Source organism: Lytechinus variegatus, chromosome 10, assembly GCF_018143015.1.
Source record: "Lytechinus variegatus isolate NC3 chromosome 10, Lvar_3.0, whole genome shotgun sequence".
Lineage (NCBI taxonomy): Eukaryota > Metazoa > Echinodermata > Echinoidea > Temnopleuroida > Toxopneustidae > Lytechinus > Lytechinus variegatus.
Window position 1 is genome coordinate 28,248,087 of NC_054749.1, and position 20,215 is coordinate 28,268,301.

The 20,215-nt window shown below is 34.7% G+C and overlaps 1 protein-coding gene across 1 annotated transcript in view; it reads right to left on the reverse strand.

Moving 5' to 3' along the window:
- Positions 1-12,172: 12,172 nt before the first annotated feature.
- LOC121422362 (RAD50-interacting protein 1-like) overlaps positions 12,173-20,215 on the reverse strand; it is a 58,388-nt gene continuing 50,345 nt past the window's right edge. The window contains exons 12-13 of the mRNA XM_041617354.1: positions 13,498-13,678; positions 12,173-12,324 (exon numbers count right to left, since the gene is read on the reverse strand). Coding sequence (XP_041473288.1) covers positions 12,202-12,324; positions 13,498-13,678 — 304 coding nt within the window. The 3' untranslated portion in view covers positions 12,173-12,201. The remainder of the gene's footprint in view (positions 12,325-13,497; positions 13,679-20,215) is intronic.

Below are 20,215 nucleotides of genomic sequence, written 5' to 3' on the forward strand. Positions count from 1 at the left end.
TTTTTGGGGGGGGGTAGAGTTTGACCTGAAAAATATCCATTAAATATAATTTTGTTGAAAATATTTTTTGACCTAAAAACAGAAATATGATTCATTGCAAATTTCTTGCAATGCCCAAGTTCATTCACATCTGACTCTGTGAAACCGCATATTCGCGAGAAGGAGACATGTCGGACCTAGAGGATAGCAATTAGAGATTGTAATGTATCCTCCAGAGATAAGAGAAAAATAGTCCTCTGTAGAGAATTTGATACGGATACATGACCAAAACACTGATAGAAGGAGAAAGATGAAAGAGAAGAGGAGGATAGAGTATGACAGAGGAAATTAGAACTAGGAATAGAATAAAGGCATGATGCATTTCTCTACAAATATCCACTAGTTAAAGGCCTGGGGAGCGTTTCATGAAAGGACTTGTCAGACGTTTTATCCGACAAGTCCCATTTTATCCGACAGTTACTATAGTAACAGTACCTCTCAGCCAATCACAATCAAGGAAAGATGTCAGATCTGACAACTTGTCGGATGAAAATGTTGATGAAACGGTCCCCTGGTCACACCGCCCGAGCGTTGTTGGAGCGGTCGTGGAGCAGTAGGGAGGGAGGGTCGAATTTCGCTAACAAATTTGGGGAAAAATCGGAAACAGAAATTAAAAAAGAAACAAAAAAACAAAATCGAAAATGATGACGGTAGCGAGCGGTGGTGATTTTTTCCTCCGCTCTACGACCGCTCCAACAATGCTCGGGCGGTGTGACCAGGCCTTAAGGAGAAAAAGGGTAAGAAATGAGTTCAATGGAAGAAATGAACAGAGAGGGGGGGGGGAGGACAGTACAAAAAATGGACAGAAGAAGAGAGAACAGAAACATTATGAAAGAAGCCTTGATGTTTTCTTTCCATACAATGCATTTTCCAATTTTTATTATCAAAAGGTGTGTAGAATGTGTGATGAGAATGGCTTTTTTTTAACAGAGCCACAAATTAAGTCTGTTCTTGTGTTACAATTCCAGAGAAACCACCAAAACCATCTCATCATAGACATGTACATCATACAGTATGCATTCTGAGGTTTAATCTCCACGAAAACTGTCTGTCATCACCAAATAGATGCAGCAAAACCGTATTCAATGATTGTAACATATTGTGGATCAGTTAATGTTCAATCATGAGGTGGTGTTAACATGGCCCATTTTTTCTTCATTGTAGTTTTTCCTACCGTTCACTGAAATTCAAATACTTTTGGAAAGAATTGAGGATCATGATGGATTGTCAAACTGCAAAAAATGAACTTTTAAAGACAGTGCATTTTGTCATTACTAAACAAAGCTACAACTCAGCAGCCGGATGGCCTTGATATTTCATACTCCTACATGTAACTCTTTATGCATTGAATTTACTTTGAGTGGATAATAATGATGATTGTTCTTTTCACATTTTTCAAATTTGCTATCCTTGTTGCCGTAATGAAAATGGAAACTTTTCTATTGATGTTACTAAAGCACACTTGCTATTTATTAGTGTCTCCTGAATAAAGGTGAAGGAGAAAAGTCATTATTATGATCGTTCAATTTAATTGTATTGTGCACAAGTGCAACATTCACATATAAACGGTTAAACACTTGGTGCAAATTTATCAGAATTTGAGAGGTCTAAACAGACGACTTAATCATCACCTGCAAATCACGTGATTTTAAAGGATTGATCTATAACTCTTGTTCTTCTGTTCTGTATAAGAGGTGGAGACACCAATAGGGGGTTGGGGGATCTCCATTGGCCAACCCCCAAAAAAAAAATTTGGGGGAAAAATTAAGACAAATAGTAAATATACACCCTTTTTGCCCTCTACTTGCCCCCCTCCCCACCCCATTTAAAAATCCTGGTGTTTGCCACTGTGTGTTTATTAAGTTTGCCCTATGTAGAGGTATTGTGGCACAGTGGATAAGCCTCCACACTTTGAACAACAATGTCCAGGGTTTAAATTCCACCGCAGCACTCGCATTCTTTGGCACGGCATTTATCTACATTTGCCACTCTCCAATCAAGTACCCAATACCAGCAAATTCCTTGAATGCTCAAGTGCTTGATAATAGTACATGTAGCAGAGCTTAGGCTTGGGTAATAGTATGCAGTAATTACAAACATTGTATTTGAATGTTGTGTATTATCATTACTATTATCATCATCATTATCATCAAATTATTAGTAGTAGTAGAAGAAGAAGTAATAACTTCAAAAATCACACATTTGTGCATACTTGGCTACATGATGTGATGCTCTCATCAATGCTGATTATTTAATTTCAGATCAGAAAAAAATTCAACTTCCATACAGTGCTAAGAGGGTCAATCAGGTCACCCATTGTATCTCAAATTACTAAAAACAAAGCTATAAATTTCATTTTCCTTTGATCTATAATTGTACCAGTATGACGCTAGCTCGAAAAAAAGACATGAAATTGATTTTGACACACTATTACAGGAATATGGATTGTAGCATTTTTTGATTTGTATCGAATGAAATGAATACCTGTAGTCTTCTGATATTGATACCATTTTAACCTAGTTTAGGAGTGCAGTTATTTATCATGTTCTATTTGCTTTCCCTATTTCACTCAGCTATCTTTTCTCATGATCTATATACACAAGCACTATCTCTCCCCATGTCTCTCTCGATTTTCACATCTAAATTTGTTTAACTTTTCCCTTCTTATCTCTTTTTCTCTCACTGGCTTCTTTTCTTACTTTGCATCCCACAAAAAAAATGAAGACCAAGAATCATTAAAGGAAACCAAAACCCATGAAGAGAAGCATTCTTATTGGAAAGCGTAAAATGAGAGGAACAATTTAAAAAAAGTTTCATCAAAATCGGTTATGAAATAAGCAAGTTATGGACGTTTAAAAAGTCTTGTACATTCATGGGGTTCCCCAAATTGGCAAACGTGCTTCAAAATGGCTGATTTTGTGGACAACTCTCCATTTGTTTTGTACACAAATTTTCAGATTTTCCCCTTTATTTTACATATTTCACATTATCTCCTCCTGACCTTGTAATATGTGGTGTGAGTTATATTTTCCCATGACATATGTTGTGCTCAGGAGGCAAGATGTAATTTGAAAGATAACTAGATTTTAATTCGTCATGCGAACGAATTAGGTGGTCTGTCTTTATTCTTGCCATCATGATCACTATTACCATGTTCATGCAGATCAATGTGATCTTCATGATGACAACTGAATGTTCATTATGGATAGAATACTTGTGAAAGACAGGAGATGATAAAGCACTGTAAAAGGGTCTCTTTGATGTATGACAATACATGTGATATGAAAAAAAGTAAATATAATCTGTTTTATCTTGCTAAATTTTAACTTTTGTACCTTTAAATTATCATAAAGGATCATGTACGAGGTGGTAAAAAGAAAAAAAAGGGGGAAAAAAATCATCTTGTTTACCCCAGGACTCAAACCTCCGCCCTCGAGAAAGCAAGTCAAATGCGTTATCCATTGAGCCACGATATTCCCCATAGAGATTACACGTATGCAATTTTGAGAATTACAATTCCAATTTTGCAAGTGAAAAACAGGCATGATCCCGGCATCTGATAAAAAAATGGAGGGAACACTTGTGAAAGCTTAGGATCTCAGCTACATCATACTAAAAGCTCAGGGAAAAGTGACAAGAAAAAATGGAGATATCGCTCACGAAATAGAGGAATGTCGAATCTAGTTTTGACAAAAAGTCATCTGCCATAGACATTACACACAAAATAAGGAAAAATGACATGCCTCTTTTCATCTCTGTTTTACGCAATGATGCGTTTCTCAAAACGAAAATTAATTAACTGAGGAGAAAGAGTACATTCTAAACTAAAACATATCGGAATCTGGGCGAAAAGCGATCTATATTCGAGAAGTTACAACTAAATTTGCATAAATTTGATGACGTCATTTTTGAAAAAATGAAATATTTAGTTTAGGCGCCATTTTGATGACGTCATGTACAGATTGAGGGACAATTGTGAAATCATGAAATCAAATCTATAACTAACACTCTATCAATATATGAAAAAAAAATTGGGGGTCAACGATCTATTTAAGGAGCTACAGTAAATTTTCAATAGGCATGTTCTTGCACATATATGGCCTATAGTGAGAGCTCGCGCGCACACGTGCTGCAAACTTCAACGGGTGTTAATTTCGTCATTAATGGTCGTAGAAGGTTGATCAAGGTATCAAATTGTTCAGAATTTTATTATCAATGCAAAGATGCGTTGTGTTAAGGCATTACGCGTGGAAGTGTGCGCGCGCATGTGTGCGCGTGCGCAAAATTTTAAAATGCTTAAAAGACCTGAAACGTACTCTACTTTGGTCAAAAAGTGATTTTGAGCATTTTGAAATTTTGACACGCGCGTACGCATGCTTCGTGACCTTCAGGTGACCTTTGATGACCTTTGACCTGAAGTTGATGTGATGTTAATTTGATTGATTTTTGATAATTGATAATGGAGATATGATTGATAATGTGATTTTACAAAATGGCGCCTAGATGACGTCATCATGACCTGATGACCTTGAAAAGCTTATTTTGACGTGTCCATGATAGATCCTATAGATGACATGAAATTCAATGAAATTGACCAAGTCCATTTTGAGATAACTTGGCGACAAGAAAATCCGTAAAAAAAATAAATAAATTAAAATAATAAGAAAATTCTGACGAAATTAAGAGGTGATCTGTCAACGACAGACCACCTAATGATGAAAATCTGAAAATTTGTGTACAAAACAAATGGAGAGTTGTCCACAAAATCAGCCACTTTGAAGCACGTTTGCCAATTTGAGGATCCCCACTGAAAGTAGACTTTTTAAACGTCCATAACTTGCCTATTTCATAACCGATTTTGATGAAACTTTTTTTAAATTGTTCCTCTCATTTTACTCTTTCCAATATAATTGCTTCTCTTCTTGGGTTTTGGTTTCCTTTAATGATTGATCATAGCTAAATCACAAAATAGACAAATGATCTATCATTGTAATGCTTAGAGTCTCCTCTTTTATCTGGTGTAACTTGATGATTCTTATTCATACATGAATTATCTAAGTCATGAAAGATGTACTGTGAATTGACTATGGCTCAACTATTTTAATACATGATATTTTAATTAATAATATCATAATAATCTAAATATAGCAAAGTTATAAATAACTATATAACTTGTTCTAATTGCTCTTCTGGGATGCTCTGTAATCTCTCACACACACACATACACTTTTCTGACCACTGCAATCAAGCTTAAAACATGACAAATTGTGTCCTTACTTGGGTATGATAATAAACTTTTGTATTTATCAAAGAGAAACATGAACTCTAATTATGTGTACTGAATTTTTATTACTATTAGCCACTGTTTTGATAAAATTACATAGAACTATATATACTAAATATAGAAAGATATGAATATCTATAATTGGGAAAGAATTTGTTATATTTTCTCTTCTTCTTCTCATTACTACTCCCACCCCCCGTCCCTCAATTACTAATATGTGACAGACTGCCAATAAAAAAAGGACTAGAGTTCCATTGATAAAATGTTAGGTGATATATTGAGCAAACACATACTTGATATTTGTTGAAAAGTGTAAATATGCACAATAGGTAAAATACATCAGTTCAAATAAACACATTTCTTTACATTATATAATTACATGAACACACCTGTGTATTTCAATACCAAACATCATGGCTACATGTACATTATATCTACCCAATATTTTTTTCTTCCAGCATAGACTTGGTGTTAAAACAAAATAAAAAAAATGTGTGTGTGTTTTGGCTTTATGGATGTCAGCAAGCCCATGTTTAAAGTCCACCCCACGAAAATGCTGATTTGAATAAATAGAGAAAAACAAAACTAGCATAGTGCTGAAAATTTCATTAAAATCGGATGTAAAATAAAATAAAAAAGTTATATGACATTTTAAAGTTTCGCTTATTTTTTCACAAAACAATGATATGCACAACTAGGTGACTCAGTCGATGATGTCTATCACTCACTATTTTTTTTTATTGTTTGAATTATACAATATTCATTTTTAATAGATTTGAAAATAAGGACCAACTTGACTGAACCATAACAATGCTAATTCCACATGTTCAGGGAGGAATTAATCGTTGTATCACTTGACAATGAGGAAAAAATTAGAATATATTATCATAATAAAATACAAAAGAAATAGTGAGTGGATGACATCATAGTCTCCTCATTTGCATACCAGCCAGGATGTGCATATTACTGTTTTGGGAAATTAAGCGAAACTTTAAAATGTCATAACTTTCTTATTGTACATCTGATTTTGATGAAATTTTCAAAACTATGCTTGTTGGATTTTTCTCTTTTTATTCATATCAATTTTTTGTTGGGGTGGACTTGTCCTTTAAGTATTTTTTAGTCTTGTTTCATTTTGTGATAAATATGATGTGACACGCAGTCAATCATCACGTTGCCGTGTTAGATGTATGCCATGGCCAATGTAAATCCATTGCCATGTGTGCTACAAGATGTTCAAGATCAAACTATCATCAAGTACACTCACGTGTTCGGTAGAAAATATCATGTCAGCATATCCATGCAATTTCCTTTCCTAAAATCCACCTACAGTGCATGATCTTACTTTTTAAAACCTTAAGAGGAGAGCCATCTAATCAAAAGATTTCCAAATTCAAAGAAGTAATGCCTTCCACATGCATCCATGCATTACAATATCATCATGATGCGTGGTAATATAACATCCCCTTTATTATAGAAGCCTTTGGAGAGCAGAATTAAGTGAACGTAAATTCAGTACATGTCAGTGACCTTCATGAAAGTATGATCTTTATTGATTCATATTCTGTATGTAGAAATCCTCCATTCCTTTTAATACCATTTCTGGTAAAACAAAGTTACCGGTACCTAGTGAGCTACTTTCATGAAAGGAAAAAAATATTTAAACTTCAAGTGAAAGTAGTCAATGAAATTTGAATTTTAGAGCAGGTGGATATATTAACATTCTGCTCGTTTGAAAAATGTTTAATAGCAAACAGAATTTTAACTTGAAATCTAAAACAGGGATCTGCTTGCAAAGTTAAGTCATATGGACGTTACATATAGTTTCCACATTATTGTGCATTTTATCACTTTCTACAAATGTCAATTGATGAATATTGTTTGCTTTGTTTATTTTTTTCAAACCAGAATGTAATGGTGCTGTGGGATTTTTTTCATTTAGTGACCAATCTAATTAATGCATAGGGAGATAAACTTGCTAGGTAATTGAAGATATTTCAAAGAACGTTCTTAAAACGTGATAATAAAACTATGATCAAGCCACATCATTATGAAGTACATGAATGTGAAATTCTTCACAGATTGAAAATCTATAACACTCAAATCCTTACATCTGAAATGTGTGAAATAGTTTACCTCAACAAATATCATTAAAATTGCTTCAATAGGAAGCCAATTGACGTCACATTTCCAAAAGGCTTCTGTCGGCCAAATCAAATTTGGCTCCAAGCAATAGTTGACTAGATTTTGAACTGGCAAGATCATAGATTTGTAGTGTGCACTCGATTCTTCACTGAATTTAGAATGTTGTGGCCTAGTGGATAATTATCCAGACTTTCAAGCGCATGGTCCAAGGTTCAAATCCCACAGCGATACTTGCATCCTCAGGCAAGGCATTTATCTGCATTTGCCACTCTCCATCCACATACATGTACAGTAAATGAGTACTAATCAGGAAGATATTGTTTTAAATGCATAAGTGCCCGATCATGGTATCTATGTTAAAGTTAGGGTTAAAGTATGCAGTGCTTTATAGACACATTGTCCATGTATTTAAAACTTCATCATTTGATTTTAAAACGACTGAGTAATTTAAAATTTACTGGCCGGCGGCACAATGCATGCCATATTGTTGTGTCAGTGGTTTCTAAATTAGGTTGGCACATTAGAAGAGGCAATGCTACATTGTGAGCATGTCATGCAAGCAATGTCAATCATTTGGATTGGGAGCAAAAAATATGCATGTTTTGGCACGCGGTAAGATGAAGGTGCAAACAAAAAATATCATTCGTTTTTTTAGTCTTGGCGTTCAACAAGGATGAACATGCAAATGATTCACTGGTATTCACCTCCCTTCCTCCCCAACACCCACCCTTATGAAAATGTTAGGTGCATGCTCTTTAAGGTTCCAATTAAAATCTGTTGAATGTACATTTGTTTCATTACAAATGTATTCGTGTCTCATTCTTTTGTTTTTTATATACTCTCCTACTCTTTCTTGTCATATTGATATTTTTTATGAGACTCTCACTGCATATTTGTAGGAGCCTTCAACCAACAAGCTTTGCTTTTACGCTTGATTATGTATACATTTCATATTTTACAAGGATATTTATTTATGCTTATCTATGGAAATCTGATCATCTATTATTGTTTGTATTGAATTGTTGATATTTGAAAATGTGAAATGTTTATTTGAAAAAAGATGTTGTTTAAACACAAGCAAGGGAAAAGGTTGAGAATAAAGACACTAAATAAAGCAGAGTTGGATTATGATTTATTGGAGTTCACAGCTCTTTCTGTAATGAAATTTAATTGCCAGATAATAATGTCTTAAAGTTGGGAATTATTTCCTGTTCATGAATTCAATATGTTCTGTTGATTTAATACATAGCTACTATTAGCGAAGCACAATTCAAATTCAGGGGCAGTTTGCCTGGTCGTACAACATCCAAGCATAATATAACAATTGTCATGCATTAGAAATGTTGGCCATAAACCGAACCTTTTCCTTTTTTACCCTATTTTGGTATGTGGTCAGGTGGGTTTAAATTTATTGTTTAGCTCATCAGAACTGAATTTGTTTATTTAAAAAAAAATGTACAAAAAATAGTGATTTATTTATTTATTTATTCATGTTTTATTTAACATAACTAATGAGTTAAAATAGCTGCTTTACAAAAATGTTATTTGACTTAAGAATTCAAATGATACTTGTATGAAATCACATTTTAAACTTTAGGACATTTCCCACTTTAATCAAGCTTTAATGAAAAGTCTATATCAAATAGAGATAGGGCAGTTGCCAACTGGCTCAAGAGGAGGATTTGGAATTATGGGTAGGTTTTATTTTGCAAGAAACTGAAGAGAATTCTGGTTCTAATAAAATCAACTATGTTGTGAATTCTGGTTCTAATAAAATCAACTATGTTGTGGATCCCCTATTTTCTAATTTAATCATTTTCTTTGGGGGTTGCTTTTGAAAGGCAGACTTCAAGGGGAAAATTCACCCTGATAAAAATTAATTAGTTTCAATAAGAGTAGAAATTTTACTTTGCACAGTGGATATACCATTACCCACATCATTTCGTACCCTCTTCTTTAACAAAAATATTTCCATTCATCATGTTCAAATTTAAAAAAAAATTTAGGGAAGTTATGTTATATATTTGGGGGAGCTGCGAACATATGTATAAAAAAAACCCCAACATAACTCTATTCAACATTCTTTGATACACTTTCATCAACCTTCACCAACATTTGGCTCTAATTTTTCTGCTTTTATCAAAACCAAATATGGTCGGGGTGAACTTCCCCTTTCTAAAAAGTTCAATCTAATCTAGAACTCTGAACCAATTCAAAATATTTTTTGTGGAGATTTAATTGAAAGTACATTTATTTGGTATTGTGTTAGACCACACAAACACCCAAAAGCCTAGTTGTGACAGTTAAACACAATTGAATCTACAACCATCATGATATTCAATTATTCATATCTGGGATCTTAATTTTGCTAGTGTTGAAAGCTTATGGCAGGGATTTGAGTGGTCATAAACAAAAAGATCTGAAAAAAGCTGAGGAGTGGTGAAAAAGTCTCAAATAGAACGAGCTCTCATTCTTTTTGTACAGAGGAAAGCAAAAAAAGCTTAAATTAAGCTGAAAATCAAAACAAAACAAAAATTTGAAATCAGATAAAAATCTGAACTCTCACACCCCTGGCTTATGGTGTACAAGTAGAACTCCCAAAATAATTGAAAACTACATATAGTTTAAAACAATATTCAGTCTATCTGTCTCTGCTTCTATACATTCTCAGTTTCTCTTTTCTTGTATCTCTCTCTCTCTGTCTCTCCCTCCAGTAACCCCTCTCTCAGTTTCTTTTTCTATCCTAACCATGAACTTGTCTGTCTGTATGTCACTTCATTCTTTATTTTATTTGAGAGAAATGTGAAGTATCATTCATTATTCATTTATTGATTATACATATATATGATATACATTCCCCATATCCTCATCTCCCCACCTCTATCTCTCTCTTTCTTTTGATCTCTTTCAAATGTCTTTTTGTATCATATATGAAAATGACTTTTATCTGTTGCATAGCAGAGGGAGACTATAGGTGCCACTTTTCCGGCGGAGGCAGCAGCGATAGTGCTCGTCAACATTGAAACCTTAACCAGGTCACATGACCAAGGTCAAAGGTCATTTTGGGTCAATGAACTTAGACCATGTTGGGGAACAACATCAAAACCTTAACCAAATGTCAACATAGCTTAGAAAGTATATGGACCTAATAGTAGTTCATGTCATGTCTCCCTGAATGCTCTCTCTGCCTAACACTCTCTCTCTCTCTCACTCCTCCACCCCCCCCCCCCCCCCTCTGTCCGCTTCGACCCCTCTCTGTCTCCCTGTTCCTTATTCTTTCTCACTCTTCCTGTCTTCAGGTTCACAAGGTTTCCCTTAATAATAAATCCATACTTGAACAACACCCAATGTCACAAGCAATGCAATAATCAAATCCCCATATCAAGGATTACTCTCCAAATGTGAAACACTTTATAAACCTAATACAGCCTTCAAATGTCAATCTTGAATTCAATTTAAACATTGTTTTCCTTCACCTTTCAAGGTGCAATATCTAAAGCGGAATTCAAAGTTAAGATTTATTTTTGGGGAAGTGCAACAATGTATGACTTGCATATACACAAGTCAATTAAATATTTGCAAAAAGCCATGAGCAAATAGAAATATCTTAATAATGTAGAGCACTAGTCAAGCTCAATAATATTACAAATAAATGATTTAAACAATTGTAGAATTCTTATTTGGCCAGTCTTCTTTATCCATTTTAATCATTATTATTGCAATGGTTATATCCGGAAATAGGGTTTTTTACAAAACCTAGATCATGTTTTATAAAAAAAATGCAGATTCAATCCTTTCTTTTCAAATATCAACATTTCCAAGCATTCTATTTCATGTGAAACAAAAAAAGCATTAAAGTAATCTAATATATAATTCAAGTCTAGACCTGCCAACATCTGCGAATTAAATAAAATATTTTGTACTCCAATGCGTGTAAAATCATACGGCAGTATAAAATATTTGAAAAACCATACTAAATACAGCAATATCAGACTTTTTGATAGACATAAATGTGCATTACAAGATAAAAATTTGTGTAAAATTTGAGCATTTCAGAGAAAGTGCAAAAAAGAACTTGGCAGTCTTTCATACTTTTTTGGGGAAAAAAGGAGAAATATGAAGACTGCTTGGCCACTCATTGCATCATCATGGATATTATTTTAAACATTACTTTGTTATCCTGGGGCCCGTCTTACAAAGAGTTATGATTGATCAAATCAATCGTAACTATGGAAATTCATCAGTGTCATCATTTTTCTCCAGGAAATTTGCAAAATGTCCTTTGCAAACGAAGGAGATCACGCCAAATTGTCAAGAAATCAATGAATTTATGGACATACATTCATATATATAGAATTATTTGAAAAATAATCATGCATTTTATATGGTGACTTTGCTGGCTTTCCATAGTTGCAATTGATTGGATTAATCAATGGAATGGAGGCCCCGTGTAGAGGAGAGTCACCACCTTTGCATGTTAAGAACCCACTGCACTATTCGTATAAGAGTAGGGGGAAACCCCGGTGTAGTGGTCCACCTGCACTCCCCCCAATCAGTTATATCGGGAGGAGAGACCTGCGGGTCAGAGTGATTCAGTTCGCTTTTCGCCTCCCAGGCACAGGTGACGCCAAACAAATAATAATAATAATAATAATAATCGCAACTCTTTGTAAGACGGGGCCCGGGAGTCAGAACACATTTTCTCTCTTAAGACAAAATGACTGTAGCAGGACTTACTCTTTAAAGAAGTTCTCTGGCCGCTGTGTGAATTCTCCAAACAGTGGGAATAGACCCCTTGTCATATCAAAATGAAGTTGGGTTGATCCACCTTCATTGAACTGGTTAGTCAAAATAACCTATGGATAAAATGGGAACAGGCACATTTTTCAAATAAATATGAATCTGATCTGATCCTTCATAATTGGGTTGGTTAGTCAAAATATAACTCCAAAATTACCCGACTTCAAAAACTTCAGAATTCAGCAGCTCGCATTGTTTCTCTGTCAAATAAACATGATCACATCACTCCTGTTCTTAAAGACCTCCATTGGTTGCCCATAAAGGATCGCATAGTTTTCAAAATTCAACTTTTGGTTTATCATATCAATGGATCCGCACCCGATTACAACAAATCTCTTATACACAACTATCAACCTGCACGCACACTGCGATCATCCCAATCTCTTGCATATCCCACTATCTAAAAAATCCTGGGGCGATCGAGCCTTTGCTCATGCCGGACCAGCCCTGTGGAATTCACTACCACAGGAGCTGAAGAACTCAAACTCTGCAACATCCTTTAAGGGCAACCTAAAATTGCTTTTGTTCACCAGCAGGTACTAGGTTTGAAGACAGTCATTTTTCCTCATTTTTAAATTTGCCCTTTTTTGTACTTCTCTTAGTTCTCTTTACTTTTATGTCTTACTCTCTTAAGCGCCTTGAGCAGTTAATCAAAATGGAAAAGACGCTATACAAATTATATGTAATATTATTAAAAGACCCCTAGTCATATCAAACTGAATCTGAGTTGATCAATTTTTATTAAACTGGTTAGTCAAGATGACCTCTGAATATATATTGTGAACAAACCCCTAGTTGACTATTTGAGTTGAACCAAGTTTATTGGGAACAGACAGCTAAATAAAAAACAAAATGAGTCTGAATTCAACCAATTTCACAAATTCAACTTTGTTGTCATCATATAGAGTGAAAAATCTAAAGGAATTATGTTGATGTGCATGGGTGTTTTCCCTCATTTAAAAGAACGAAGTATATCTTATAGGAATTATATATAATCATTAAATCATTTACACACAGCTAGAGTGGAAAATCTAAAGGAATTATGGTAGATGTGCATGGGTGTTTTCCCTCATTAAAAAGAACGAAGTATATCTTATAGGAATTATATATAATCAGTAAAAGATTCATTAAATAAAAGCAAACATGATTATATGGAAATTAATCCTTAGATCTGAGAAGATTTCAACTATATACATTGAACATTGCCTGAATAAGAGAAAAAAGCTCACCTCTTGAAATAAAAACTTGTTGAGCTTGCCTGAGATATCCTGCCATAGCCTATCAAAGAGAGTGGGTGAAAGCTGCTCTCTCAACAGATGTAGTCTTTCTTTCAGACTCTGCAGCATATCACAAGCTGTCATAGACAGAGCTGGAACGATGAAATCCTTTGGTGAGGGCATAGAAAACCACCTATTAAAATATAAACAGATGTATGAAATTGTGATAAAAAATAATATAGTCCTTTTCTGCATGTCAGACTGATTTGAAAGGTTCAGAGCAAGGATTATTAAATGAATTCTTTTATCTTTTTATCCCAGCAAAGGTATTCTTTCATGTGCAAAAAGTTAACCTATTCAGATCTTAGAGTTCATACATGTATTTGAAATGATACATGGAAATGTTCATATGGGACATTGTCTGCATTGGCGGCGGAAGCCACAAATTTTAGGGGGGGGGGGGTCCACCTGAATTTAGGGCGGATGCAGGAAACAAAATTGACAAGAAAAAAAAAGATATCAACAGAAATATTAGGGGGGGGAGAGGGTTCGTAGAATATTTTCCCAAACTCTTGGAATATTTCTGGTCTTCCATTCTGAGCCATCCAATATAATGTAAATATCCTCCACTTCTCTATACTAATCTCTCTTTCTTTCTCTCACTGAAGCACAAGACCTGCTAAAAATCTGATCTATGTGAAAAGAGTTATTTCACGGCAACCGAGACATTTCTCATTATAGCCAATTCCAGTGGGTATGCACTTGAAAGGGAATGAATATCATCACTCCTAAAGGAATAAGACACAAATAAACATGGAAAGATGGTTCATCAACCCACATCTATTTCATGGATGTGATACTTGAAATACATGTCATTGATCACTGATTTACATGTACATTCTCGTGTCTCTTTCCCTTGACTATAAAGAACATGATCGGGGGTACTACTGCACAATGTCAATTATAAATCACAATCAACTTTATGAATACTCTGATGGGGATGAAACTTATGGGATTCTCAAAATAAAAATAAAAATCTAGAAAAATAAGATCATACCCTACATCACTCCTTTAATCTTGATCCCCAACCATTAACCCACTCTCCCAACCCCCCCCAAAAAAAATACAAAGGGAAAAAAAAAATCACCAAGAGTAATGGCGCAGTCACATTTCCCCTTTGGTGGCTATACGGTGAGTCGAAAACAGCTGTTTAAAAATAAAAATTTACCAGCTACATATATACATGTACATGAAGATGGTTTTAATAAAAATGAATAAAATGGCTGTTTTCGACTCACCGTACGGCCGCAGTAGGGGAAATGTAACTGCAACATATGTTGCACTTGACCTAAATGAGGTACATGTACACAAAGCATAGAGGAAATTATGCCTTTAAGTCAAAGCATTTTAACAGTGCACTGCTAAAGCTATTCAGTTTGCAGAAATTACAGAGCATTATTGAAGAGCTCTTTGAGACTTCTGATGACATGAAGTGTGCAAGAAAATAACAATGCAATTAAAAATATAATCATTTGATGAGCAATAAGTTTAGTGCACTAAAACAGGTTGTTATCTGCTTGCAAGTATTAGAATTGATATTTTTCAAGGTTGATTTTAAATTATTCATGGAGGGTGCTTGTGATAATTCCGATGGTAATATTCAGAGTTGGGAGGCAACACGGTATATAGTCCATTATCAAGCGTTATTTTTTGTTTTGAAAAATGGGATCTGGAGAGCAAATTACGACTGCATTTATTTGCTTCTCATTATTTCCAGAACGCTCAGCAAGAATCCAATTTTAGTTTGTTTAAAATACAGAAAGGCAAACTCTAGGTAATGTGCAGTTTTCTGAGACCCCCCCTATGAGCCTTATAATTTATCATTAAAAGCAATAAGGATGATTACTTGTATATGCTCTAAATGCAATAAAGATAATTATGTGCATCTATCACTTTATAAGTGAATTTGCTAGAACATAGACAAAAGCATACATTGTTTAATAGTTTATACTGTAACATGATTACAGTTCGAGCCGGCATCCCCCAGGCATACATACATTGACCACTAATGCTTTCAAGGAAGTGGCCTTCATGAATGATTCATTGTATGAAATGTGGGAGTAAAAAAATATACAATTACCAGCATATGAATTGCTCTATTCAAAGAGCTTTATGATCCACATTTTCAAAAACCTTTCATTTCAAAATGGCTGAAACATTCAAATTCTATACCCCTTTCAATTGGAGTCTACTCACTGAATTAAACAAGGTCACTATCAACATCTTAACATCATGTTCCAGAACACTGCATACATTAAAGATGAATACCAGTAGTGGTAACAATCTCAAAATGAGTTTGAACAGAATCCAATAAATGACCACCCAAGTGTTTGAATGTATGAATAAAAAATGTGTGCCAAATGAATCAGGTAAATGAATCAGGTAAGGGGGTGGGTGTTACTTTACTATTTTTCTTTATCATATGATGATTGTATTGTTATTTTTTGTGCTAATTCTACATTTATTTGATTTTTGTTTCGAGCTAATTTATACAAGCGATTATGTGCTTCCTATGACCCACCACATGTATTTTTTCTTGTCATTAGGTGGGTAGAATTAAGAAGTGTGAAATATTTTATGGCCCAAATTTAGACTTTTATCATAATCCTTTCTATGTTAGGCTCAAAACTTTCAGTCACCCCTCGTCTATGTATTTTTTTATTATAGAAATAAAAATGAATTGAGTTGGATTTTAAAATGTACATGTATGAGGTATGCACATTAATGACTCCACTTTCATAAGACACAGAAAAACATCATACATGTCATAAGCAATGTACATGTAACCACAATATGGAATTTCCTTGGGCAATGGTATAATGTATCCCAAACAATAACAACCTGATGTCATACTATCCACATACTCCTGGAAGCAAGAAGAATATTTTCAATATTGCATGAATGGATTACAATTTGTACTTAAGTTTTTGTGACTTGGTTGGCCACCATTAAAAGTATCTTTTTTTAAGCTTGAGGAATAATATCAAATCAATGTCAATTGACTAGTATTTCTATCCTGTTTCAAAAGCGTCCTGTGGCCAAATATTCAATTTGAGAAAGAACTAGCAGATCAATGATGTGGAGCTCATCCGGCATCTCGCAACGAATTTAACACTATTTCATTTTCAGCCTAGTTGACACTGTAGTGAATTATATTGGTGACATAAATAGAGGATAAACAGAGTGAGTCAGAAAAAATGTCCCACTTTTGTAAAGTTGAATTGTTTAAAATATGAATATTTAATCATTAGTTTCATGATATTTCTTGATAGAGGTATCCTCCCAGTACATTCAGGTACCTTTTTCATTTGATCCCCTGCACGCATGACTGAACAGCGGACAATTTTTAGAAGACTGTCAGATCTCACTTGCGCCAAGTTACAGGGTGGGGAATAAAACACTCTTTTGAACAAAGACAGTCCGACAGACTGAAACACACGCACACCCACTCAAACATGCACCCACAAGCACACGCACACACACACACACAAGCACACAACTGCAAGAGTCGGTGAATAAAAACACAAACAACTGCTGGGACACCAAACATCTGGGTAACGGCGGCGAAACCCTTGCAAAACAACTGCTACACTCTGAGTCCTTGCATACTTTGGGACCATAAATGACCTATGTTGTGGTGTGAATTGAGGAAGAACCATGATTCCTGTACTTTTGCTACTGTAAAAAGAGGCTCAAGTGACTGCTGCCAAATCAGGCAAGCCCTTTTATAGGCAAGTGCAACAAAAACACAGACATCCATTGTAAACTCTCATTGTTAACCAACAAAAGACATAACCAGCATATTGGATTTATGTGCACTTGATGATGATGATGAAGATCAAGATCAAGATGATGACAATGAGGATGATGATGATGATATGATGGTGGTAGTGAATGTGTTTTAAAGGGAAAGATTGTCGGGAATTGTCACTTAAACATTCAGCGATCTTGCTAAAAATCAATGCTTAATCAGAAAAGAGAAAATTATGAACCAGCTATACCATGTGTGTTGTGTGTGTGTGTGTGGGTGTGTGTGTGTGTGTGAGCATGCCAGTCTGTCTGTCTGACTGTCTTTGTCTAAAACACTATTTTATTCATCACCCAGTAACTTGGCGCAAGTGAGATCTGACAGTCTTCTAAAGATTGTCCGATGTTCAGTCATGCGTGCACGGGATCAAATGAAAATGGTACCTGAATGTACTTGGAGGATACCTCTATCAAGACATATCATGAAACTAATGATTAAATATTCATATTTTAAACAATTCAACTTTACAAAAGTGGGACATTTTTTCTGACTCACTCTGTAGAATTGAAATTGATGAAGAAATGACAGAAGCATTTTTTCGTGAGCTATGAATAAATTTCATATAAATTAAGCATAAATAATTTTCTAGTCCAAATGACTAAACTCTGTGTAGAACCTTGGTGAACATCATGTAGCTCTCAGATAAAACAAAAATAATCTAAATCAATCAAAAAATAAACAATTTTTGTGAGTTTTGAAAATATAGGAATAAATTAGCATATTCAATGAGTTTCAAAATTCTGTATTGAAATTTTGTATCACCACCTCGAGCTATCATATAAACCAAACAAAATTGAAATTAATCAACAAATGAAGAAGAAAAAACTTTTTTGTGATTTTATGAATAAATTTTGCATAAATTAGCGCAAATAAATTTCTAGACAAAATTTCAAAATTTTGTGTACAAGTTTGGTGTACCTCATGCAGCTCTACCAGATGGAAGAAAAAAATCAAAATCTGTCAACAAATAAAGAAGAGGCATTTTCTGTGATTTATGAATAAATTTTGCATAAATTAGCATAAACAATTTTCTACTGAGAATTTCAAAATTCTGTGTAGAAGTTTGGTGAACCTCATGACGTTCTACCAGATGGAAGAAAAAAATCAAAATCAGTCAACAATTGAAGAAGAAAAAGCATTTTATGTGAATTTTTAAAAATACGCATAAATAAGCATAACAAGTGGAATGCCTCTGGCCGTCTCACCTGCATCACGCGGTTCAATATAGCAGCAGTGCTGACTTTGAATACTCCTCTAACTCGCACAAGATGTTCAGTGATACATGGTTACTCTTATGTCCACTTTTTATGAACTAGACCAATAAACTTAGAGAGATATGATGGTTATTCAACAAAAAACCCCGACATGGCCAAAGTTCATTGACCTTACATGACCTTTGACCTTGATCATGTGACCTGAAACTGGAACAGGATGTTCAGTGATACTTGATTACTCTTATGTACAAGTTCCATGAATCAGATCCATAAACTTTCAAAGTTATGATGGTAATTCAACAGATACACCCAATTCGGCCAAAGTTCATTGACCTTTGACCTTGGTCATGTGACCTGAAACGCGCACAGGATGTTTAGTGATACTTGATTACTCTAATGTCCAAGTTTAATGAACTAGACCAATAAACTTTCAAAGTTATGATGGTAATTCAACAGATACCCCTGATTCGGCAAAAGTTCATTGACCCTAAATGACCTTTGACCTTTATCATGAGACCTGAAACTTGCACAAAATTTTCAGTGATGCTTGATTACTATTGTGTCCAAGTTTCATGAATCAGATCCATAAACTTTCAAAGTTATGATGGGAATTCAACAGATATCCCCAATTCGGCCAAAGTTCATTGAGCCTAAATGACCTTTGACCTTGGTCATGTGACGTGAAACTCATGTAGGATGTTCAGTGATACTTGATTAACCTAATGTCCAAGTTTCATGAACTAGGTCCATATATTTTCTAAGTTATGATGACATTTCAAAAACTTAACCTCAGGTTAAGATTTCGATGTTGATTCCTCCAACATGGTCTAAGTTCATTGACCCTAAATGACCTTTGACCTTGGTCATGTGACATGAAACTCTAATAGGATGTTCAGTAATACTTGATTAACCTTATGGCCAAGTTTTATTAACTAGGTCCATATACTTTCTAAGTTATGACGTCATTTCAAAAACTTAACCTCAGGTTAAGATTTGATGTTGACGCCGCCACCGCCGTTGCCGCCGCCGTCGGAAAAGCGGCGCCTATAGTCTCACTTTGCTTCGCAGGTGAGACAAAAATTGTTCTGGTCAAAATTTCAAAATTCTGTGTAAAAGTTTGGTGCATCACATGAAGCTCTACCAGATGGAAGCAAAAAATTCAAAATCGGACAACAAATAAAGAAGAAGAAACATTTTTTGTGAATTTTGAAAAATGCACATAAATAGCATATTTCATGAATTTCAAAATTATTTGTATAGAAGTTTTGAATCCCCCACCTAGTGCTATCATATAAAGCAAACAGAATTGAAATCATCAGACTTGAAATGGCAAAGAAGAAGCATTTTGAAATTGTGGACAGACGACGAACGCCACGGCATAAGCTAATTTGGCCCTTTGGGCCGGATGAGCTAAAAATTGAAAGGAGTGAACGTAAGCTTCAAACTATACTACTTGTTTGATACAAGTGCATTCTAATTGTGAATATAACACTATTCCACTCTTTATGAGTGTGCTTTATGCATGACTATAGAGGAGAAGAGGCGTATACTATCTTGCTACTAAATGTATGCATTATAGATTAAAGGAAACATAAGAGTGCCCAAGTTTTGACCAAGCACTAATTTGGTTTAACTTTCAAATATTACG